Genomic DNA, 25,851 nt, shown 5'->3' on the forward strand with positions numbered 1-25,851 from the left:
TTTTACATATCTATAAAAGCTTTTACAGTCAGTTTTTATGTTCCCTGCCAGTTTTCTCTCATAATCTTTTTTCCCCTTCCTAATTAAGCCCTTTGTCCTCTTCTGCTGAACTCTGAATTTCTCCCAGTCCATGCAGTGAAAGAAGTGCATGGAGTAAAGCCAGATCTAACATACAGAGAGGCTTTGAGGAAAGAGAAGCAGAATAAACGGTGTAAAGACAGTAAGGTAGAAGGGCTGAAATGTGTGTAACTCAATGCAAGAAGCATCAGGAACAAAGGTGATGAACTGAGAGCTTGGATACATGCATGGAATTACGATGTAGTGGCCATTACAGAGACTTGGCTGGCACCAGGGCAGGAATGGATTCTCAATATTCCTGGATTTCAGTGCTTTAAAAGGGATAGAGAGGGTGGAAAAAGGGGAGGAGGGGTGGCATTACTGGTCAGGGATACTATTACAGCTACAGAAAGGGTGGGTAATGTAGCAGGATTCTCTTTTGAGTCAATATGGGTGGAAGTCAGGAACAGGAAGGGAGCAGTTACTCTCCTGGGGGTATTCTATAGGCCCCCTGGTAGCAGCAGAGATACGGAGGAGCAGATTGGGAGGCAGATTTTGGAAAGGTGCAAAAATAACAGGGTTGTTATCATGGGTGACTTTAACTTCCCTAATATTGATTGGCACCTGATTAGTTCCAAGGGTTTAGATGGGGCAGAATTTGTTAAGTGTGTCCAGGATGGATTCCTGTCACAGTATGTGGACAGGCCAACCAGGGGGAATGCCATACTAGATCTAGTACTAGGTAATGAACCGGGTTAGGTCACAGATCTCTCAGTGGGTGAGCATCTGGAGGACAGTGACCACTGCTCCCTGGCCTTTATAATTATCATGGAAAAGGATAGAATCAAAGAGGACAGGAAAATTTTTAATTGGGGAAAGGCAAATTATGAGGCTATGAGGCTAGAACTTGCGGGTGTGAATTGGGATGATGTTTTTGCAGGGAAATGTACTATGGACATGTGGTCGATCTCTTGCGGGATGTAAGGGATAAATTTGTCCTGGTGAGGAAGATAAAGAATGGTAGGGTGAAAGAACCATGGGTGACAAGTGAGGTGGAAAATCTAGTCAGGTGGAAGAAGGCAGCATACATGAGGTTTAGGAAGCAAGGATCAGATGGATCAATTGAGGAATATAGGGAAGCAAGAAAGGAGCTTAAGAAGGGGCTGAGAAGAGCAAGAAGGGGGGCATGAGAAGGCCTTGGCGAGTAGGGTAAAGGAAAACCCCAAGGCATTCTTCAATTATGTGAAGAAAAAAAGCATGACAGGAGTGAAGGTAGGACCGATTAGAGATAAAGGTGGGAAGATGTGCCTGGAGGCGGTGGAAGTGAGCGAGGTCCTCAATGAATACTTCTCTTCGGTATTCACCAATGAGAGTGAACTTGATGATGGTGAGGACAATATGAGTGAGGTTGATGTTCTGAAGCATGTTGATATTAAGGGAGAGGAGGTGTTGGAGTTGTTAAAATACATTAGGACAGATAAGTCCCCAGGGCTGACGGAATATTCCCCAGGCTGCTCCACGAGGCGAGGGAAGAGATTGCTGAGCCTCTGGCTAGGATCTTTATGTCCTCGTTGTCCACGGGAATGGTACTGGAGGATTGGAGGGAGGCGAATGTTGTTCCCTTATTCAAAAAAGGTAGTAGGCATAGTCCGGGTAATTATAGACCAGTGAGCCTTACGTCTGTGGTGGGAAAGCTGTTGGAAAAGATTCTTAGAGATAGGATCTATAGGCATTTAGAGAATCATGGTCTGATCAGGGACAGTCAGCATGGCTGTGTGAAGGGCAGATCGTGTCTAACAAGCCTGATAGAGTTCTTTGAGGAGGTGACCAGGCATATAGATGAGGGTAGTGCAGTGGATGTGATCTATATGGATTTTAGTAAGGCATTTGACAGGTAGGCTTATTCAGAAAGTTAGAAGGCATGGGATCCAGGGAAGTTTGGCCAGGTGGATTCAGAATTGGCTTGCCTGCAGAAGGCAGAGGGTGGTGGTGGAGGGAGTACATTCAGATTGGAGGATTGTGACTAGTGGTGTCCCACAAGGATCTGTTCTGGGACCCCTACTTTTCGTGATTTTTATTAACGATCTGGTGTGGGGGTAGAAGGGTGGGTTGGCAAGTTTGCAGATGACACAAAGGTTGGGGGTGTTGTAGATAGTGTAGAGGATTGTCAAAGATTGCAGAGAGACATTGATGGGATGCAGAAGTGGGCTGAGAAGTGGCAGATGGAGTTCAACCCGGAGAAGTGTGAGGTGGTACACTTTGGAAGGACAAACTCCAAGGCAGACTACAAAGTAAATGGCAGGATACATGGTAGTGTGGAGGAGCAGAGGGATCTCGGGGTACATGTCCACAGATCCCTGAAAGTTGCCTCACAGGTGGATAGGGTAGTTAAGAAAGCTTATGGGGTGTTAGCTTTCATAAGTCGAGGGATAGAGTTTAAGAGTCGCGATGTAATGATGCAGCTCTATAAAACTCTGGTTAGGCCACACTTGGAGTACTGTGTCCAGTTCTGGTCACCTCATTATAGGAAGGATGTGGAAGCATTAGAACGGGTACAGAGGAGATTTACCAGGATGCTGCCTGGTTTAGAAAGTATGCATTATGATCAGAGATTAAGGGAGCTAGGGCTTTACTCTTTGGAGAGGATGAGGATGAGAGGAGACATGATAGAGGTGTACAAGATAATAAGAGGAATAGATAGAGTGAATAACCAGCGCCTCTTCCCCAGGGCACCACTGCTCAATACAAGAGGGCATGGCTTTAAGGTAAGGGGTGGGAAGTTCAAGGGGGATATTAGAGGAAGGTTTTTTACTTAGAGAGTGGTTGGTGCATGGAATGCACTGCCTGAGTCAGTGGTGGAGGCAGATACATTAGTGAAGTTTAAGAGACTACTAGACAGGTATATGGAGGAATCTAAGGTGGGGGCTTATATGGGAGGCAGGGTTTGAGGGTCGGCACAACATTGTGGACCGAAGGGCCGGTACTGTGCTGTACTATTCTATGTTCTATAAAATATCAATGTTCCAAGCTTTCTAGTAAAGAAAAAAAATGATCATTTTAATTTTTACTATTTTTAATAGAAGGGAAAAAATTTCACTGTACCAGAAGTAATGCTAATGATTTCTTCTCAACAAGAAGAAGCCTTAAATAATATAAAAGGTGAGCAATTTCAGCATTCATATTTTTCCAAGTGAATTATCAAGTCTTAAAAACTTAAGCCTTTTGAAATTGTTTCTTAAAATATGTTGCCTGGTACATTCATTTCTATTGGTGTGTTTTACTGCTCAGTTGCAAACAAATACAGTGGATTCCAGTTAATGGGGACATATCGGGACATGTACATTTTTGACCAAATTAAGCAGCTGCCCCAATTAGCTGAAGGTTCATGGAAATAGTTAAAATGGTATTAAAAAAATACAAACTACCATTTCACTGAGTAACAAATTATGTCTTTAAATTAAAATACAGAACAAATTAGAGTACTTCCAACTGGTGGTTGTCTGTGGTATCTGATGATGACTGGAAACTGGTATGGGAGAGTTTTTAAAGTATAAAGCCATTGCCCTGGACCATTCCACTCTCTAGAAGTTGGAAGTCTGAGTCCAGTGGGGTGAGTAAATGTCACAACTTGGGTCTTCACTGGTTGTGCTGGATGTCCATGACTTCTGTGCCTGGTCATGCCTTTCGCTCTCCACGTGGCGTTGCATAACCACCTTCCTACCTTCTTGGCTGTTGGATCTCACTGTAGATCTCATCCACCCAGTCCACCAGAGCTGACTTCGCATGTGAGGACAAACATGTCCTCGTCTCACCGGGTATGAGATCCACTGGCTGTCCTCACCTGGTTTAGCCTGTCTGCCTAAGCCGCATTCTGGGGTGTGGCCGCTGTTGCATGCAAGCAGCTGCTTGGAGCCAAAGGTAGGATTCAAGATGGTGGTTGATACTGTTACGTACCCCGTAACTGGGTTGCCAAACCAGCAGAAATGGATCACTCAGTTGGAGGCTGGAGTACTAGAACTAAGAAAGTTTTATTAAAGAAACAAGCAACACAGTAATCGAAAGGATAATAAATGCAACAGTTCAGCGATTATAAACACACATGTGCACGGAATTAAGATAACAGCATCAATCAAGCTCTATCGTTGTCTAGGGGTAAATGATCAAATTTCAAAGTGACTCAAAGTTTAGTCCAGTTTAGTAGTTCAGTTTGCAGTAATCGTTTCCATGGCGATGGACAACGTGCGGGGAGAGAGAGAGGGAACAGGAACAACTGATCATTCAGACACGGCTTCACTCACAGACCGGCGATATGGCTCACAAGCAGCTTTTTGGGCAGGTCCTTGGTGATGTCACCTGAGGTCACCGACTGTGACCCCTCCTCCAGATGCGGTCGATCCTCTGCAGTGAACCCGGCACCCAGGCAAGGGCGGACACACACCGGGTTCCCGCTGATCATACCTTTCCACCCTGGCCGTTGTCTGGTACTTCCCACCGACTTGTGAGAGGCGTACCGCTTCCAGGGTCTCGTTACCTCGGGTGGCGTGTGACCTGCCTTAGCGAACCTGTCCCTTTTTATCCCCCTGCTGGGGCATCGCCTGTCCACCACTTCAAACAGTTCAGGGTTCAAAGGGGGAGCCGCTCCAGACAGCTCTCTCTCCCCCGTTCCTTCATTACACATCTCCAGACGCTGCTCCATTGTTCCTTATCTCTCCTTCCCCTGAGGGCAGGTGGCAGACCACTTGCTGATGTCACTGATGCTAACCCAGGCCAGCAAACATCTTAATTTTATGTGTATTCTCGTCACAATACCTTCAAATTCTTCGTAGTGTTCCTAACTTGTTGAAGTAGTGAAATTGTTTCCTTTTCACTCCCAGCCGTTTCTGGCATTTCTGAATTCTTGACACTGCGGTGAGCAAAACAGTTCTTATTCTTATTGCTTATTTCTTGCCATCTATCAGTGACAAAAATCATTGCTTTTTGAACACAAACGCATGTAACTGATATTATCTTAAAACTGTTCGCTGTGATCACGATGTAGAGTCTGTCACCCACACGATGTGCACGTGACAAACGCTAGTTAGAAAATGTTTGGCAACAGTCTCATACCTGAAGTAGGTGGCATATTAAAGTGAATCTGGCTGTTTTCTCGATTTGTTTTTGTTTTTTTTTAAGAGTTGTTCCAAATAAGCGGCTGCTCCGATTAACCAACAGCCCAATTAACCAGAAACCACTGTATTGCTGTAGTTGCAAATTTTATGTTGGTTCTGTTTTAAACCATTATTGCAGATTGGGTACAAATAGGGGAAAATGGAGGAGATGATTGTTTGGGAGATGTGATTTCTATTTGAATAAAGTGATTAAGCTACTGGACTATTGTCCTGTTTGTAGTTTGTTTTAAATGTGCAAAGATATCATCCATATAAGACTTTATAGTGAAAGAAATGATTGAAGAGTAAAAATACAAATAAAAAGTCTGTGCATTTATTCAGATTACTGCTGAACATTAAAAGAAACCAACAAGTGTTACTTTAGTGCATCTCCAACTTTTCAAGTTTTAATTTTTTTTAAAATTTGTTTAGATTATAGTTCATAACTAAGTCCATATTAATTAGATAATTTTGGAAAACATGAACCGAGATTGCTTGTTTTGACACTCCTTTCAATTTTTATGCTGTCAGATTCCAAGCTTCTCCTTTGTCTTTATTTTATGAATTTAAATAAACAAAAAAGCAGAAATAATTTTGTTTGGAAAACACTTTTTTTCCATTAGAATGGAAGGATGATTTTGTATGCACTGAAGATCCAGAATCTGGGCATAATGGCTGTACAGATATGTCCATGGGTATTACAGGTATGTTTAAATGTAATAAGAACAAAAGACTTTAGAAAATCAAGTTGAAACATTGTTTAAAAGGAATGTGGACTCACTTTCAGGGAGTTTGTGGTTCATGCTCTGTATTATTTGTTGACTTTTTATTGCTTGCATGATTTGTTTGAGTTATAGAAAAGTACAGCACAGAAATAGGCCATTCTGCTATAAGTCCATGCCAAACAATTTAAACTGCATAGTCCATTCAATCTGTACCCGGACCACTGCTATCCGTACTCCTGCTATCCATGTAACTATCCAAATTTCTGTTATAACCATATAACAATTACAGCATGGAAACAGGCCATTTTGGCCCTTCTTGTCCGTGCCGAACTCTTACTCTCACCTAGTCCCACCGACCTGCACTCAGCCCATAACCCTCCATTCATTTCCTGTCCATACAGCTATCCAATTTAACTTTAAATGACAACCATCAAACCTGTCTCAACCACTTCTGCTGGAAGCTCGTTCCACACAGCTACAACTCTGAGTAAAGAAGTTCCCCCTCATGTTACCCCTAAGCTTTTGCCCTTTAACTCTCAACTCATGTCCTCTTGTTTGAATCTCCCCCACTTTCAATGGAAAAAGCCTATCCACGTCAACTCTATCTATCCCCCTCATAATTTTAAATACCTCTATCAAGGCCTCCCTCAACCTTCTACGCTCCAAAGAATAAAGACCCAACTTGTTCAACCTTTCTCTGTAACTTAGATGAAACCCAGGTAACATTCTAGTAAATCTTCTCTGTACTCTTCTCAATTTTGTTGACATCTTTCCTGTAATTCGGTGACCAGAACTGTACACAATACTCCAAATTTGGCCTTACCAATGCCTTGTACAATTTCAACATTACATCCCAACTCCTATACTCAGTGTTCTGATTTATTAAAGGCCAGCATCCCAAAAGCTTTCTTCACCACCCTATCCACATGGGATTCCACCTTCAGGGAACTATGCACCATTATTCCTAGATCCCTCTGTTCTACTGCATTCTTCAATGCCCTACCATTTACCATGTATGTCTTATTTTGAATAGTCCTACCAAAATGTAGCACCTCACATTTATCAGCATTAAACTCCATCTGCAGTCTTTCAGCCCACTCTTCTAACTGGCCTAAATCTTTCTGCAAGCTTTGAAAACCTACTTCATTATCCACAACTCCACCGATCTTAGTATCATCTGCATACTTACTAATCCAATTTACCACCCCATCATCCAGATCATTAATATATATGGCAAACAACATTGGACCCAGTACAGATCCCTGAGGCACACCACTAGACACCGACCTCCAATCTGACACACAGTTATCCCCCACTACTCTTTGGCGTCTCCCACCCAGCCACTGCCGAATCAATTTTACTTCTTCAATATTAATACCTAACGATTGAACCTTCCTAACTAACCTTCTGTGTGGAACCTTGTCAAAGGCCTTACTGAAGTCCATATAGACAACATCCACCGCTTTACCCTCGTCAACTTTCCTAGTAACCTCTTCAAAAAATTCAATAAGATTTGTCAAGCATGACCTTCCACGCACAAATCCATGTTGACTGTTCCTAATCAGACCCTGTCTATCCAGGTAATTATATATACTGTTTCTAAGAATACTTTCCATCAATTTACCCACCATTGACGTTAAACTCACAGACCGATAACTGCTAGGTTTATTCTTAGAACCCTTTTTAAGCAAAGAAACAACATGAGCAATACGCCAATCTTCCGGCACCATCCTAGTTTCTAATGACATTTGAAATATTTCTGTCAGAGCCCCTGCTATTTCCACACTAACTTCCCTCATGGTCCTAGGGAATATCCTGTCAGGACCTGGAGACTTATCCACTTTTATATTCCTTAAAAGCAACAGTGCTTCCTCTTCTTTAATCATCATGGTTTCCTACTTGTTTCCCTTACCTTACACAATTCAATATCTTTCTCCTTAGTGAATACCGAAGAAAAGAAATTGTTCAAAATCTGCCCCCATCTCTTTTGGCTCCGCACATAGCTGTCCACTCTGATGCCCTAAGGGACCAATTTTATCCCTCATTATCCTTTTGCTATTAATATTACTGTAGAAACCCTTTGGATTTATTTTCACCTTACTTGCCAAAGCAACCTCATCTTCTTTTAGCTTTTCTAATTTCTTTCTTAAGATTCCTTTTACATTCTTTATATTCCTCGAGCACCTCATTTACTCCAAGCTGCTTATATTTATTGTAGATCTCTGTCTTTTTCCAAACCAAGTTTCCAATATCCCTTGAAAACCATGGCTCTCTCAAACTTTCAACCTTTCCTTTCAACCTAACAGGAACATAAAGATCCTGTACCCTCAAAATTTCACCTTTAAATTACCTCCATTTCTCTATTACATCCTTCCCATAAAACAAATTGTCCAAATCTGCTCCTTCTAAATCCTTTCACATCTCCTCAAAGTTAGCCTTTCTCCAATCAAAAATTTCAACCCTGGGTCCAGTCCTATCTTTCTTAATAATTATATTGAAACTAATGGCATTGTGATCACTGGACCCGAAGTGCTCCCCAACACATACCTCTGTCACCTGACCTGTCTCATTCCCTAACAGGAGATCCAACACTGCCCCTTCTCTAGTTGGTACCTCTATAAATTGCTGCAAAAAACCATCTAGCACACATTTCACAAACTCCAAACCATCCAACCCTTTTACAGAATGGGTTTCCCAGTCTATGTGTGGAAGATTAAAATCTTGCACAATCACAACCTTGTGCTTACTACAAATATCTGCTATCTCCTTACAGATTTGCTCCTCCAATTTTCGGTCCCCATTTGGTGGTCTATAATACACCCCTATAAGTGTTACTACACCTTTCCCATTCCTCAATTCCACCCAAATAGCCTCCCTAGACGAGTCCTCTAATCTATCCTGCCAAAGCACCGCTGTGATATTTTCTCTGACAAGCAATGCAACACCTCCCCCTCTTGCCCCTCCGATTCTATTACACTTGAAGCAACGAAATCCAGGAATATTTAGTTGCCAATCACACCCCTCCTGCAACCATGTTTCACTAATAGCTACAACATCATACTTCCAGGTACCAATCCATGTAAGCTCATCCACCTTCCTTACAATGCTCCTAGCATTAAAATAGATGCATTTAAGAAACTCTCTACCTCTTGCTCTCTGTCTATCCCTAATGGTGCAAACAACTTTGTTATCTTTTTTTTTCCTTGTCCCCTACATCTTTGGTCTGAGTGCTCCTGATCTCTGTTCCCTGCCTATCCTCCCTCACACACTGTCTACCTGCTTTCTCTATTTGTGAACTAACCTCCTCTCTCCTAGTCTCTTTAATTTGATTCCCTCCCCCCAACCATTCTAGTTTAAAGTCACCCCAGTAGCCCTCACAAATCTCCCTGCCAGGATATGGGTCCCCCTAGGATTCAAGTGTAACTTGTCCTTTTTGTACAGGTCACACCTGCGCCAAAAGAGGTCCCAATGATCCAGAAACTTGAATCCCTGCCCCCTGCTCCAATCTCTCAGCCACGCATTTATCCTCCACCTTATTCCATTCCTACTCTCACTGTTGCGTGGCACAGGCAGTAATCCCGAGATTGCTACCTTTGTGGTCCTCCTCCTCAACTCCCTTCCTAACTCCCTATATTCTTCTTTCAGGACCTCTCCCCTTTTCCTACCTATGTCATTGGTACCTATATGTACCACGACCTCTGGCTCCTCACCCTCCCACTTCAGGATATCATGGACGCGATCAGAAACATCCCGGACTCTGGCACCAGGGAGGCAAACTACCATCCGGGTCTCCTGACTGCGTCCAAAGAATCGCCTATTTGACCCCCAAACTATCGAGTCCCCTATTACTACTGCCCTCCTCTTCCTTTCCCTACCCTTCTGAGCTACAGGGCTGGACTCTGTGCCAGAGGCACAGCCACTGTCGCTTCCCCCAGGTAAGCTGTTCCCCCCCCCCCCCACAGTACTCAAACAGGAGTACTTATTGTCAAGGGCACAGCCACTGGGGTACTCTGTAGTACCTGACTCTTCCCCTTCCCCCTCCTAACCGTGACCCACTTGTCTGCCTCCCGTGGCCCTGGTGTGACCACCTGCCTGTAACTCCTCTCTCTCAGCTCCTCACTCTCCCTGACCAGATGAAGGTAATCGAGCTGCAACTCCAGTTCCCTAACACAGTCCCTTAGGCACTGCAGCTCAGTTCACCTGGCATAGATGTGGACGTCCAGGAGGCTAGGGGGCTCCAGGACCTCCCACATCCGACACCAAGAACAGCAAGCTGCCCTCACACTCATACTTCCTCCTTTCCTCAAATTACAGGGAAAATTGAAAACTAAACCTACTTTGCCTCGCTCGGTTCTGCCTAAGCCCGTTGAACCAAAGCCCTTAAGCCTTCACTCTGCTCCCGGCTCACTCCGCTGCCCGCTGTATACGGCTGTATTCCTTTTGAATCTTCCGCGCTTCACTGCCCAACGTCACTCGCCTGCGCAGTCCGGCCTCTCTTAACTCCGATGAGAAAGCGAAAAAATCAAAATGGCTTCCGCCGCACTCCCGCTCCGATTCTCAGACTTCCTTCTCCGAATCTTGAAATCAAGCTGTCATGCACCACTTGCATGACCCTCCAAGTGAAGAAGTTTCCCCTCATTTCCCCTTAAACTTTTCATCTTTCTCCCTTAGCCCATGATCTCTAATTGTAGTCCCACCCAACCTCAGTGGAAAAAGTCTGCTTGCATTCACCCTATCTATCATCATCTTCATCATCATCATCAGGTGCCATGCCCAGTTTGAGCTTTGACTGCCATGGCCCACACACTCCTGTTTCAGGTCAAGTGGATCAATTCATTGGTAGTATTTCCAGTTCTCTGGGGCTGCTGTCTCCATCATCATTTGTCTTTGTCTTCTTGCTTTCTTCCTTTCAATCTTTCCCATATTACCATGCATTCTAACTCCTCTTTCCTAATCACATGTCCATTGAAGTTACGTTGCCTTTTCATGATCTCATACATTATTTCTTTTTTTGTGTTTGCTCTGTTCATGACATCCTCGTTAGATATTTGTTTCGTCCATGATATTCTTTGTATCCTCCTCAAAAATCACATCTCTGATGCTACAATTTGTTTCCTCATGTTACTAGATATTGTCCAACATTCTGAGCCATATAACATAACTGGATAAATGTAACATTTCAGTACTCTGAGGCAGGTTGTCATGCCTAGTTTAGTATTGGTCAATATACTCTTCATTCTCGTAAAGATGTATTTTGCCATCCCTATTCTTCTTTTGATGTCCATGTCGCACCTGCCATCTGATGTCACCCAGCTTCCTAAGTAGCAAAAGTTCTGTACTTGTTTTATGTCTTCTCCGTTTATTCTCAGCCTACAGATAGGATTCTCCTTATTTTTGGATATCACCATACATTCTGTCTTTTTGCAGTTGATAGATAGACCCATTTTTTCACTTTCTTCAACAATTATATCAATTAAGTTTTGTAGTTATTCCTCCGTACTTGCAATTAACACAGTGTCATCTGCATGTCTGAAATTATTGATGTTTTCACCACCAACTTTGATTCCCAAGCCGTCCCTTATTTTTTATAATACTGTTTCACTGTACACATTAAATAAATTAGAGGAGAAAACACACCCTTGTCTAACGCCTCTCTTGATTTTCGTAAACTAACTTTCTTCTCCATCTATTCTTACAGTGGCAGTTCTCAGTACAGATTTCTGAATAGGCGGATCTATACCCCTCCATAATTTTGTATACCCGTATCAAATCTCCCGTCAATCTTCTACGTTCCAAGGAATAACGTTCTAACCTATTCAATCTTTCCTTATAACTCAAGTCCTCCAGTCCCGGCAACATGCTTATAAATTTTCTTTGTACTCTTTCAACCTTATTTACATCTTTCCTGTAGGTACGTGATCAAAACTGCACATAATACTCCAAATTAGGCCTCACCAACATCTTATACAACTTCAACATACTTCCCATCTCTTGTACTCAATACTTTGACTTGTGAAGGCTTATGTGCCAAGAGCTTTCTTTACGACCTATCTACCTGTGCGACCACTTTCAATGAATTATGGACGTATAATCCAAGATCCCTGTGTTCTACCACATTCCTCAGTGCCCTACATTCACTGTGTAAGACCTAACCTTGTTGGGTTCTACCGAAGTGCAACACCTCACACTTGTCTGCACTAAGTTCCATCTGCTATTTTTCCAGCTGGTCCAGATCCCCGCTGCAAGCTTTCATAGTTACTGTCTGTTCCGCCCCAAATCTTGGTGTGATCTGCAAATTTGCTGATAACCACATTATCATCCAAATCATTGATATAGATAACAAACAGCAATGGAGCCAGCATGGATTCCTGTGGCACTCTGCTAGTCACAGGACTCCAGTCAGAGAGACAACCATTTACTACTAGTCATTGGCTTCTCCCCAAAACCAACATCTAATCCAATTTACTACCTCATTTCAAATGGCAAGCAACTGAACCTTTCTGACCACCTTCCCATATGGGACCTTATCAAAAATGCCTTGCTAAAGTCTATATAAATAACATCCATTGCCTTGCCTTCATCACTTTTCCTGGTAACTTCATTGAGAAACTCTGTAAGTTTGGTTGGACATGACTTCCATGCACAAAGCCATGCTGACTATCCCTAATTAGTCCCTGTCTATCCAAATATTCATATAGCTGGTTCCTCGGAATACTTTTGAATAACTTTCCCACTACTGATGTCAGGCTCACCAGCTTGTAATTTCCTGGTTTATTTATAGAGCCTTTCTTAAATAGTGGAACAACATTAGCTATTCTCCAGTCCTCTGGTATCTTACTTGTCGCTAAAGCTAATTTCAATATCTCTGCTAAGGCCTCTGCAGTTGCCTCCCATAGAGTCTGAGGGAACACCTTGACAGGCCCTGGGAATTTCTCCACCCTAATTTGCTTCATGACAGTAAACACTTCTCGTCCTCCTCTGTAATCTGTATAGGCTCCATGACCTTGCTGTGGCTTTGCCTCATTTCTATAGACTCTGTGTGTGTCTCCTGGATAAATACAGATGCAAAAAATCCATTTAAGACCTCCCCCATTCCTTTTGGCTCCATACATAGATTACCATTCTGATCTTCTAGAAGACCTATTTTGTTGTTTGCAATGCTTTTGCTTTTAACGTACAGTATCCGTAGAAACCTTCAGGGTTCTCCTTTACCTTGTCAGCTAGGGCATCTTTTAGGGCATTTCTTGTACTCAAGTATCTTGTTTGTTCCTACCTGTCTATACTTGCTATGCACCTTTTTTTCTTAACCAGGGTCTCAATATTTCATGAAAACAAAGGCTTCCTAAACCTGTTATCTTTACCTTTTATTCTGACAGGCAGATGTAAGCTTTGTGCTCTCAAAATTTCATTTTTGGACTCTTCCCACTTACCAAGTACACCTTTGCCTAAAAACAGCCTGCCCCACTCCACACTCCCTTTCTAATACCGTCAAAATTGACTTTTCTGCAATATAAAATTTCAACCCACAGACCAGACCTATCCTTTTCCATATTTTCTTTGAAACTAATGGCATTATGATCACTAGATGCTAAATGTTCCCCTACACAATCTTCTGTCACCTGCCCTGTCTCAGTCCCTAATAGCAGATCAAGTATCGAATACTCTCGTTGGGACTTTTATGCACTGACTAAGGAAACTTTCCTGAACACATTTAACAGACTATCCCATCTAGTCCTTTTACAGTAGGGGAGTCCCAGTCAATAGGTGGAAAGTTAAAATCACCTACTATAACAATCTTGTGTTTCTTGCAACAGTCTGCAATCTCTCAACAAATTTGTTCCTCTATTCTGTGGACAGACAGGTAGTATATAATATAGCCCCATTAACCTGCTCATACCTTTCTTATTCCTCAATTCCACCCATAAAGCCTGTCCAGATGAATTCTCCAATCTGTCCTGACTGAGCACTGCCGTGCTATTTTCCCTGACTAGTAATGCCACTTCTCCCCTTTTAATCCCTCCTGATCTGGTGCATCTAAAACAATGGAACCCCATAATATTGAGTTGCCAGTCCTGCCCCTCCTGCGACCAAGTCTCAGTAATGGTTACAAAATCATAATTCCATGTGTTGATCCATGCCCTGAGTTCATCTGCCTTTCCTACAATAGCTCTTGCATTGAAATATATGCAGCTCAGAACACTAGTTGCACCATGCTCAATCTTTTGATTCCTGACTTTGAGGTCTTACCAACCTCAATTTCTCCATTATCTGTTCTGGCACTCTGGTTCCCATCCCCCTGTAACTCTAGTTTAAACTGCACCCCCCCCCAATTAGGATATTAGTCGCCTTCCAGCTTAGGTGCAAACCACTTTTTCTGTACAGATCTCGTCTTCTGTGGAAGAGAGCCGAATGATCCAAAAATCTGATGCCCTCCCTCCTATAGTAAGTTCCTAGCCACGTGTAACTGTATGATCTTCCTATTTCAGGCCTCACTAGTACAAGGATCCTGAGATCACAACCTGGAGATCCTGTCCTTTAACTGAGAACCTAACTCCCTGAACTCACTTTGCAGAACTCCGTCCCTCTTTCTACCCATGTCTTTGGTGCCAACGTGGACCATGATATCTGGCTACTTGCCCTCCCACTTAAGAATGCTGAGGACTTGATCGAGATATCCCGGATTCTGGCACCTGGGGGCAACATACCATCTGGGAATCTTGTTCACAGAACCTCCTTTCTGTTTCTCTAACTAATGAATCCCGTCACAACAGCTCGCCTGTTCTCCCCTCTGAGTCACAGAGTCAGACTCGGTACCTGAGACCTGACCGCTGTGGCTTTCTTCTGCTAGGTCATCCCCTCACAACAGTATCCAAAGCTGTTGTTGGAGGGGGATGGCCACAGGGCTACTCTGCACTGGTTGTTAACCCCATTCCCCATCTTTATTGTCACCCAGTCTCCTCTGTCCTGCACCTTTGGTGTAACTACCTGTATATTTGTCCTATCTGTCACCGCCTCAGCCTCCTGAATGATCCAGAGTTCATCCAGTTCCAGCTCCAACTCCTTAACACAGAGTATTAGAAGCTGCAGATTAATGCATTTTTGCAGGTAAAATTGTCAGGGATACTGGAGGTCTCCCTGCTTTCCCACATCCCTCAAGAGGAGCTTTCAGCTATTCTGCTTGGCATCACTACTGTTCTAACTATGCAAATGTAAAGAAGGAAATAATAAATAAACTGGAGGAAAAAAATCTGCCTGCAGCTTTTTCGCTTTCTCTCACTCAAGCCTCTCCTCACTGCAGCTTCAAAGAGAAAAGTCTCAAATAACCACTCTAATTCTGTCCACTCCAGCAAAGGCCACTCCAACTCTTTTCTTGCACATTGGATGTTTGTCGACCTTGGTTATGTGTTTTTTTTTGTGGATTCTATTGTGTTTTTTTGTTTTGTAGCTGCCTGCAAGAAGATTAATTTCAAATTTGTATATCGTATACTTTGAACTTTGAATTTTGGAGGTCGGGCAGAAATTTCAATTTCTACATGAACACGTTGGTTCCAAGTGTTTCTAATGATTTCTCCTGAGTCCAGATTTTTCAACGTTCCACCTCTCCCTCACATGCTCTCTATTATAGTTTAAATTATCATCATAAAACATAAATACTATTGGTTGTACTGTATTACAGTAGAGCAGGAGGTTCCATCTTCACAGAATCCTTGGAATGCAGTATCCCCTGTGTGCCTTGGTGGAATTCCATCTTCTGGAGGTGAGTAATATGTTGATTGATCAAACACTTTCAGATTTGAGATGCAAGTTCAAAAAAAAAGAATTACTTATTTACTCCAGCTATCTCTGCAGCAAAATCAGATTTAAATATTTTCTTATGCTGAGCAGGGGGCATTTAGGAAGCATCTGCAAAGAGCAGTGTGAAATTCTATAGGCTATCAGTTAGTTGCAAATATCACTTGTTCCTGCAAATGTTCTCATTTTGGATTTAACTAGAGTGTTCAAATGTTGGAGAGGATCCAACATTTAGCAAGTAGGCTTTCTGAATCAGGATTGTTATAACCATATAACAATTACAGCATGGAAACAGGCCATTTCGGCCCTTCTCGTCTGTGCCGAACTCTTACTCTCATCTAGTCCCACCGACCTGCACTCAACCCATAACCCTCCATCCCTTTCCTGTCCATATAGCTGTCCAAATTAACTTTAAACAACAACATCGAACCTGCCTCAACCACTTCTGCTGGAAGCTCGTTCCACACAGCTACCACTCTCTGAGTAAAGAAGTACCCCCTCATGTTACCCCTAAATTTTTGCCCTTTAACTCTCAACTCATGTCCTCTTGTTTGAATCTCCCCCACCCTCAATGGAAAAAGCCTATCCACATTAACTCTATCTATAGCCTCATAATTTTAAATACCTCTATCAAGTCCCCCGTCAACCTTCTACATTCCAAAGAATAAAGACCCAGCTTGTTCAACCTTTCTCTGTAACTTAGGTGATGAAACCCAGGTAACGTTCTAGTAAATCTTTTCTGTACTGTCTCTATTTTGTTGACGTCTTTCCTATAACTCGGCAACCAAAACTGTACACAATACTCCAAATTTGGCCTCACCAATGCCTTGTACAATTTCAACATTACATCCCAACTCCTATACTCAGTGTTCTGATTTATAAAGGCCAGCATACCAAAAGTTTTCTTCACCACCCTATCCACATGAGATTCCACCTTCAGGGAACAATGCACCATTATTCCTGGATCCCTCTGTTCTACTGCATTCTTCAGTGCCCTACCATTTACCATGTATGTCCCATTTTGATTAGTCATACCAAAGTGTAGCACCTCACATTTATCAGCATTAAACTCCATCTGCCATCTTTCAGCCCACTCTTCCAACTGGCCTAAAGCTCTCTGCAAGCTTTGAAAACCTACTTCATTATCCACAACTCCACCTATTTTAGTATCATCTGCATACTTACTTATCCAATTTACCACCCCATCATCCAGATCATTAATGTATATGACGAATAACATTGGACCCAGTCCAGATCCCTGAGGCACATCACTAGTCACCGGCCTCCAATCTGACACACAGTTATCCACCACTACTCTCTGGCGTCTCTCATCCAGCCACTGCTGAATCCATTTTACTATGTTTGTACTGCAATATTAATACCTAACGATTGAACCTTCCTAACCAACCTTCCGTGTGGGACCTTGTCAAAGGCCTTACTGAATCCATATAGACAACATCCACCACTTTACTCTCGTCACCTTTCCTAGTAACCTCTTCAAAAAATTCAATAAGATTTGTCAAATATGGTCTTCCATGCACGTCCATGTTGACTGTTCCTAATCAGACCCTGTCTATCCAGCTGATTATATATACCATCTCTGAGAATACTTTCCATCAATTTACCCACCACTGACGTCAAACTTACAGGCTGATAATTGCTAGGTTTAGTCTTAGAACTCTTTATAAACAATGGAACAACATGAGCAATACGCCAATCCTCCGGCACCATCCCCGTTTCTGTTATGTTATGACCCCTTGTAGAATGATGTTTCTACAGCATCAGATAAGTTTCATAGTAGCTTACTAGCACTTGCAATCTGGCTACAGGTATTGGAGAATATTTATAGATTTAGTAGCTTCATCAGTGAGTGTGAATGTGCAAAGAACAATGGAAAATAACTTCATATTTTATAATGAAGAAGCTAGCAAAGTCAATCCTTGGTTTTTTTTAGTTAGATCTTATGAATCTGTAGATTATATTCAGTGCAGGCTCTGATAGATTTCTGAAGTTGCAAAGTAAATATGATTGTGATTTTATCTTTCTTTCAGTCATGTAATTTGCAATGTCATTAAGAGGCATATTTGCAAATGATTACACATATTTTCAAAGCACTTGTAAGTGACAGTAGACCTTCAGGGCACCACACGTGGGAGCAAACCATGAATGTAATTTTCAAGTGAAATGGGATCAGAAGACAGGAGAAGGGGCATCATAAAGTAGGAATTCAATTCTAGACACAATTTTGAAGTCATATTCTACCTGCAGTTTGTATTTTTATAAATCTCTTGGGTTGCTTTGAAATAGAAACTGCCAATTGCACTGCAGGCAAGATCCTAATTTATCTGTTATTTATAGGATTTGTTGCCATGAACAGATTGTTATTGTGTTAATATTAAGAATGGCAATAATTTGTTATGCTTTAATCATACCCATCTCCATTGATGGCATTATAGCTACCATTATAAGTTATAACAATGAAGAAAGTTGATGTGAAAGATATGAGATTAGTGTTTTAATGTGTGAATTGAATCAAGTAGCACAATTAATGGAGCTGATTATTTAATTTCAGAAACTTGTATTTCATGTACTTCAGAACCTTGTAAGAAGCACAATGGCAAATGTAGTGTCCTTTGCTCGACGTTGGTTGATGCTCCTGGTTGTAGTGGTCTAGCTGTTGAGCTTCAGCTTCCAGACAACAGTACACAAGATGAGCCAGACAAATCAGTAGAGTTGTATACAGAAGAGTCCCAACATTCAGAAGGCCATTGTAGTAAAGGTTCGTTACTCTCACCAGCCACATCATCAAACAATGAAAGAGACAGAATATATGTGACAGAACCTAAAGAGACCAATAGAGCAAAATCTATGAACTCCAATCCGGCTGCCTGTGACCGTTTGTTTAAAAGCCTGTCTCCTCTAACAAGTACAATCATTAATTCCGATGGCTTGAATTGTGTGGGCTCAGCCAAAAACTTATCCCCTATGTCAGCAGTTAAAAATGATGGCCAATGTAGACCAATCATGGCTTTGTACGATCATGCAGCAGAAACTCAAAACAGTGTCTCGGAAATAGAAGAAACACAGTTAAAAGGTAGCAGAGAGAAGGAACGTTACGAGAGCCCAAGAGCTGCGAAAAGGAAATGGCAGTGTGGGAGCACAGAAAATCAATTGGACAGAAACCATGTTGATCAAGGCACTTTCTCGATGCAGACGAGAGCTGAAATTGAGGATGGGGACTCCATGAACTTGAGTAGCAATGAGACATTCATTGATGCAGATCATTATGAAGAGATAGCTGATGATTATCAGATGAACAACATTACTGGCCAGAAAAAAGAAGGTAGAATGAATAAAATGCTTAAAGATACTGACTTGAATAATTTGCCACAAAGTAAAAAAGCATTGTCAACAAAGTATAATCAATTAGACTTTGTTTCCAAGAGACCATCAGAAGTTCATAATTGTAAAGGGCAGGGATCGGTAGTTACTCCAGCTGGCCAGAACACAGAGGATGAATGGGTGCATGCTTTGCAACAACATAATGCTAACCAAACCAAAGATGAACCTCGGGTAAGTTCTCTCAAAAATGATAATGAGAAACAAATCAATTTTTACAGAATTTGTTTGGTTCTTTGAATTCCAATGTAATGCTCCAAGTTCTCATTTAAAGTGCTTCTGAGTTGTGTAATGGGTTTTACTAGAAGGTGCCAGAATTTGGTGATCACATCCACAAATTGGCACCAGTTGGATTGCAGGCTTATAGGTGTGTTGGAGTTGCAGCCATTTTCTGTGTACTGAACTTTTTGTACAATGTAATCTGGTTCACATTATATGCAGAAACTTGTTATAACTTCTTTATACAGGTGCCACTTTAAAAATAAGAAAAATTGATGTTTCTGTACACTACAAATCTTAGAGTGCTATCTTGTAACAGTTTGCTATTTCTGTCAAATGTCAGTATATGAGGTAATTACAAAGTTTGGAGAGATTGGAATGGGTTTATGATGAATTAAGCAAATTACACAAAGTAAGGCTGGATCCTAGATACTGCATTAAACTACATCCTCATGTATGTAGGGAAGCTGTGAGCAACAACCCACAAAAATTCTGATTATAATCATTTATTGAAAGCATTTTGTTTTCTTAAAAAAGGATAATGATACAAGTGATTCACAGTATTATCGGTAGATTATAAGTAACAACAAATCAAATTAGTAATGAAAACAATGTGCAGATAAATTTAAAATGCCTGAGAAGATTTGGTTTCTGCCTATATTTCTGATGTGGAGTAGGAACACAATAAATGATGGTGTTCAAATTTTGCACTTTGAGTGGAATGAATCATTGATGATTTCTTTGTAAAGGCTAATGACACAAATGTCTGCTCAGATATAGAATTGAAAACATGATCTAAACTTCACCTAAATGTGGCCAATTTGGGCATACACCAACTGGTCACAATTTGTTGCCAATCCAACCTGACTATCACCATAAAGGTCTCAGATATGGTTATCTGCTATCACAAAAGAAATGCCAAATATAGGTCAGAAACCAAATACAAAGTAGTTCATTCTGACATGGATGAAGTACTGAGCTGACCTAACCTGATTATTTTATTAGAACATACAGTATACTCAATATGGTGTGAACTTCGCACATGTAGTTGGTTCGTGTGGGGCATTGGGTCAGGTAGCCAGGCTCTGCAATGACGTAAGACTATAATACATAGGAGTAGAATTAGGCATTCAGCCTGTCAAGTTTGCTGTGCCATCTCATCATGGCTGATCATTTCTTTGTCAACCCCAATCTCCTGCCTTTTCCCTGTAATCTTTCACACTCTGACTAATCAAGAGCCTATCAACCTCTGCCTCAAATGCACTCAGTGACCTGGTCTCCATAGCCACCGGCGGCAGTGAATTCCACAGATGCACAGCCATCTGGCTAAAAAAAATTCCTCCTTATCTTTGTTCTAAGTACACGTCCTTCTACTTGAGGCTGTGCCCTCTAGTACCAGCCCCCTCCCCCCACCAAAGGAAACGTCCTCTTCACATCACTCTATTTAGGCCTTTCAGTATTCAGTGGGTTTCAGTGAGATCCCCCCTCATTTTTCTAAGTTCCAGTGAGTACAGGCCCAGAGCCTTCAATTGCTGCTCATAAGATAACCCCTTCATTCCCAGAATTGTACTCGTGAGCCTCCTCTGAACGCTATCCAATGCCAGCACATTCTTTCTTAAATAAACAGCCCAAAACCGCCCTCAGTACTCCAAGTGAGGCCTCACTAGTGCATTAAATAGCCTCGGCATTACATCCTTGCTTTTATATTCAGTTCCCTTTGAAATGAATGCTAATGTTGCATTTGCCTTTCTCACCACCGATTCATCCTGCAAATTAAGCTTTAGGGAATCTTGTACGAGGGCTGAAAAATCCCTTTGCATCTCAAATCTTTGAATTTTCTCCCCATTTAGAAAATAGTCTGTGCTTTTATTCTTTTTGCCAAAATGCATAACCATACATTTCTCAACACTGTATTCTATCTGCCACCTTTTTACCTATTCTCCTAATCTGTCTAAGTACTTCTGGAGCCTCTCTGCTTCATCAACACTACCTGCCCCTCCACCTGTCTTCATATCATCCATAACTTGGCCACAATGCCAAGAATTTCATCATCCAAATCATTGACAATGTAAAAAGAAGTGGTCCCAACACAAACTTCTGTTGAATACCACTAGTCTCCAGCAGCCAGTCTGAAAAGGATCCCTTTATTCCCACTCTTTGCCTTCCACTAATCAGCTAATGCTTTATCTATGCTATTATCCTGTAATTCTTTGCGCTGCTGTTCTGCAGCCTTATAATGTAGCACCTTGTCAAAGGCCTTCTGAAAATCCAAGAATGCAAATCAACCGATTCTCCTTTTTCTATCCTGCTTGTTATTTCTTCAAAGAATTCTGACAGATCTGTCAGGCAAAGCTTTTCGCTTAGGGAAGCCATGCTGACTTTTGCCTATTTTGCCATGTGCCTCCAAGTACCCTGAAATCATGTCCTTAACAATCGATTATAACATCTTCACAACCACTGAGATCAGGTGAACTGGCTGATAATTTCCTTTCTTCTGCCTCCCTCCCTCCATTGAAGAGTGCCATTTGTCATTTTCCAGTCCTCTGGAACCATGCCAGAATCTGTTGATTCTTGAGAGATCATTACAAATGCTCCAAATTCTCTTCAGTTACCTCTTTTAGATCCGTGGGGTGTAGTCCATCAGGTCCGGATGACATGGCCTATCTTCAGACCTTTCAGTTTCCCAAGCACCAACTTCCTAGTAATAGCAACTGCATTCACTTCTGCCCCCTGACACGCTAGAACTTTCACCATATTACTAAGGGCTTCCACAGTGAAGACCGGTGCAAAGTACTTATTCAGTACGTCTGCTATTTCCTTGTTCCCATTACTATCTCTCCAGCATCATTTGCCAGTGGACCGCTATCTACTGTTGCCTCTCTTTTACTTTATATAGCTGAAAAAACTTTTGGTATCATTTTTATTATTGGCTAGCTTACCTTCATATTTCATCTTTTCCCCCTTGTGTTTTTTTTTTAGTTGCCTTCTGTTGGTTTTTAAAAATGCCCCAATCCTCTAACTTCCCACTAATGTTTGCTCTATTATATGCCCTTTCTTTTGCTTTTATCTTGACCACGGTTGCATCATTCTGCCTCTTCCTCTTTGGGATGAATCTATCCTGTGTCTTGCTCCCAGAAACTCTTAGCCATTGCTGCTCTGCCATCATACCTGCTAGTATCCCCTTCCAATCAACTTTGGCCAGCTCCTCTATCATGCCACCTTAATTACCTTTACTCCACTCTAACACTGATACTCTTGACTTTAGTTTCTCCCTCTCAAACTACAGGGTGAATTCTATCTTCTGATCACTCCTTTGATGTTACTCATCCCTATTACTCAAGTAGCTTTGACGTTCCTCATCATGCAGTTCCAGCAAATAATAAGTGCAGTCATCTTAAAGTAAATTAAACTCCCACAGTTCAGAGTGTCCTATAACAAGGTAGACAATTGTCATGGATGGTCCCATTTCAGTCAAAGATTCTTAAAACAAAATAATGCTGCTGTTGAAGTCTATTAGCTTTCAGTTAATGTGGAAAAAGTTAGGGCATTTAATATTGATGTTGCACTATTGTTGGGGACAAAAAACTTCATCAAACATGCACTTAAGTATTAAGTTTTGTTTAGTGATAATTTATTAGCCAATTCTTTCCATTGCTGCCAAGTATGCCAAAATGTTGGATAAATAGGCGTGCTTGTAAATAAAACACTTTACAGCAGACATTTCGGTAAGGCTTTGGGTTTCTCGAATGATACGAATCAAGTTTCTTTCTAATTTTTGCAGAGACATCCTGATGGAAGCAGATTTTTATACAGCTATCCAGCACCTACTGCTGAGCTAATCGCTCAAGTGAACTCTATAAGGTCTGTTCACTGTAAACGTGTCCTTTTAAAAAATGTCTCTCTTTCTCAATAAGTGTTTCCATAAATACTGTCACTGTTGGAGCCAAGAAAATTTGTAGCACAAAAACAACCTTCTGGGGCCCATGAATCTGTGCTAACATTTAATTGTCTATTTACATTAAACTGTCATTTTAAAAAAAATCAAATTACCTGTATTCTACCACGGTGTGAGAGGAAACTCAAATGGCCATGGAGAGAATGTGCAAACTCCACGCAGACAGCATCCAAGGTCAGGATTGAATCTGGGTCTCTCGCACTATGAGGCAATGGCTCTTTTAAGCACAATTCTCTACTGTCTGTAAAAGTCTGTGGGTTAACCCAATTGCATGTGTACATGCAGCTTCACAACCAATCATTTAACTTCTCAGATCGCCTCTTAAAAGGTTATTGCACCTCTTTTTGAGTATTTTAATTAATTACAAGTCAGAACATAGTTTTTTTTTTACAGCATAACAGAGCTCACTGACCTAACCCTACCTCCCATCTATATTTATTTGGCCTTTAAATCAAATGTTCATCCAAAAACTATTTAATGTGAATTTTTTGCATTTACTATCCTTTTAGATCCAAATCAACATTATCTTCTTTCAACACTGTAAGATTGTGGTTATCCTCAATCATCACCCCTCTAATTCTTAACCCATTATTTCTATCAAACATCCTGTACTCTGTCCTTAACCCATGTATTTCCAAGAGACTGCTAATTGTATTTGAGTTTTTCCCAGTATTGACTTGGAACATATTGGCTTGTAACTCAACTCTAGTGCTTTCTCCCTCTTAAGTACAATAATATGTTAGCAAGTTTCCTGCCTTCTAACTCCATGCTTTTAGTGAAAGTGGATTGAAAATAGTGATCAGACTCAATATTATTTCCTTTCATATATCTCTTCCAGTGACACTCCAGGGTATTCTTGGAGCTAACGATTTATCTATTTCAAAGATTCAAAAGCCCTTGTTGTTCCCTATTCCATGTTTTTCTGATCGTCGTTGGCATGTTTCCTTTTTCTTTTTGAAGCCAGCAAAGTGCATTTTGCATACACTGGTATTCTACCTGCACCATTAGCTTTCTTCACTGCAAGCATGCAAGTACAGCAGGCAGTGAAGAAAGCTAATGGCATGCTGGCCTTCATAACAAGGGGAATTGAGTATAAGAGCAAAGAGGTCCTTCTGCAGCTGTACAGGGCCCTGGTGAGACCAAACCTGGAGTACCAGTGCAGTTTTGGTCTCCAAATTTGAGGAAGGACATTCTTGCTATTGAGGGAGTGCAGTGTAGGTTCACAAGGTTAATTCCCGGGATGGCAGGACTGTCATATGTCGAAAGATTGGAGCGACTGGGCTTGTATACTCTGGAATTTAGAAGGCTGAGAGAGGATCTTATTGAAACATATGAGATTATTAAGGAATTGGACACACTGGAGGCAGGAAGTATGTTCCCGCTGATGGGTGAGTCCAGAACCAGAGGCCACGGTTTAAGAATAAGGGGTAGGCCATTTAGAACGGAGTTGAGGAAAAACTTTTTCACCCAGAGAGTGGTGGATATATGGAATGCTCTGCCCCAGAAGGCTGTGGAGGCCAAGTCTCTGGATGCTTTCAAGAAAGAGATGGATAGAGCTCTTAAAGATAGTGGAATCAAAGGTTATGGGGATAAGGCAGGAACTGGATACTGATAGTGGATGATCAGCCAGGATCACAGTGAATGGCGGTGCTGGCTCGAAGGGCCAGATGGCCTATTCCTGCACCTATTGTCTATTGTCACATAGGTTACCAGTTTGGCCTTTCATAGATTTACTCTTTTGTTAGAATTCCTCATGTTCTTTTTGTTCAAAGAAAAACTTCAGGCTTTCTATATCTTACTTGCCAATACTTTTCCAATATCTTCCTGTTTTCCTTCATAATTTCCATCAGGAAAGGATGCCAGTTTGGAAGGATCCTATTTTTCACTATGTGTATAATCTATGCTTCTGCTCAGTATGTTAACAAAAGCTCTATTTCTTATTTTGGAGGGACTCACCACGTTAGGTTGCTAGATGAAGGGTCTTGACTCGAAGCATTGACACTCAATTTCCCTCTGTAGATACCGCCTGACTTGCTGTGTTGCTTCAGATTCCAGCATCTGCAGTCTTTTGTCTCTATTTTGTTACTCCACTGTGAAACCTCTTCATCGTATGCCCACTTTGAAGAAGTTTTCTTCCTCTCTTTGACCGGAGATCTGTGAGACCCTCTGTCTCTGCTTCCTCTATGATTTCTGCTTCTATCCTTTGACCACACTGTCACCTAGGCTCACTGTCCAGTTGAAGGGTCTCAACTCAAAAGAACTGTCCATTTCCATCTATAGATGGTGCCAGACCTGCCGAGTTACCCCAGCATTTGTGTGTTACTCTATATTCCCAAGCACCTGCAGTCTCCTGTGTCCGAATTTCTTTGGTGCTGTTCAAGTTTAGCAAAATATAAGTTTAGCTACTAAATTTTGTTCAGGAGGAACAAGAATGATTGGAAGATTCACTAAGCTAGAATTTTAAGGAAGATTTAAAAAGTAAGAAAGAAAATAAACTGGTGTGAGGTCCAAGAGGGTTAGAGCATTAATGTTACAGTTAAACTATTATTGGCAAATA

At 41.5% G+C, this 25,851-nt stretch overlaps 1 protein-coding gene across 4 annotated transcripts in view; it reads left to right on the plus strand.

The window, feature by feature from the left end:
• Positions 1–25,851, plus strand: part of LOC134356145 (uncharacterized) — a 54,075-nt gene that overhangs the window by 24,576 nt on the left and 3,648 nt on the right. Inside the window, exons 8-12 of one of the 4 annotated variants that reach the window (XM_063066801.1) lie at positions 3,138–3,216; positions 5,828–5,908; positions 15,606–15,686; positions 18,318–19,294; positions 23,121–23,200. In XM_063066801.1, coding sequence (XP_062922871.1) covers positions 3,138–3,216; positions 5,828–5,908; positions 15,606–15,686; positions 18,318–19,294; positions 23,121–23,200 — 1,298 coding nt within the window. Of the gene's footprint in view, positions 1–3,137; positions 3,217–5,827; positions 5,909–15,605; positions 15,687–18,293; positions 19,295–23,120; positions 23,201–25,851 lie in introns of all 4 variants that reach the window. The other 3 variants (XM_063066802.1, XM_063066799.1, XM_063066800.1) reach the window with 3 other exon arrangements.

This window comes from Mobula hypostoma, chromosome 14, assembly GCF_963921235.1.
Source record: "Mobula hypostoma chromosome 14, sMobHyp1.1, whole genome shotgun sequence".
In the NCBI taxonomy this organism is placed as follows: Eukaryota; Metazoa; Chordata; class Chondrichthyes; order Myliobatiformes; family Myliobatidae; genus Mobula; species Mobula hypostoma.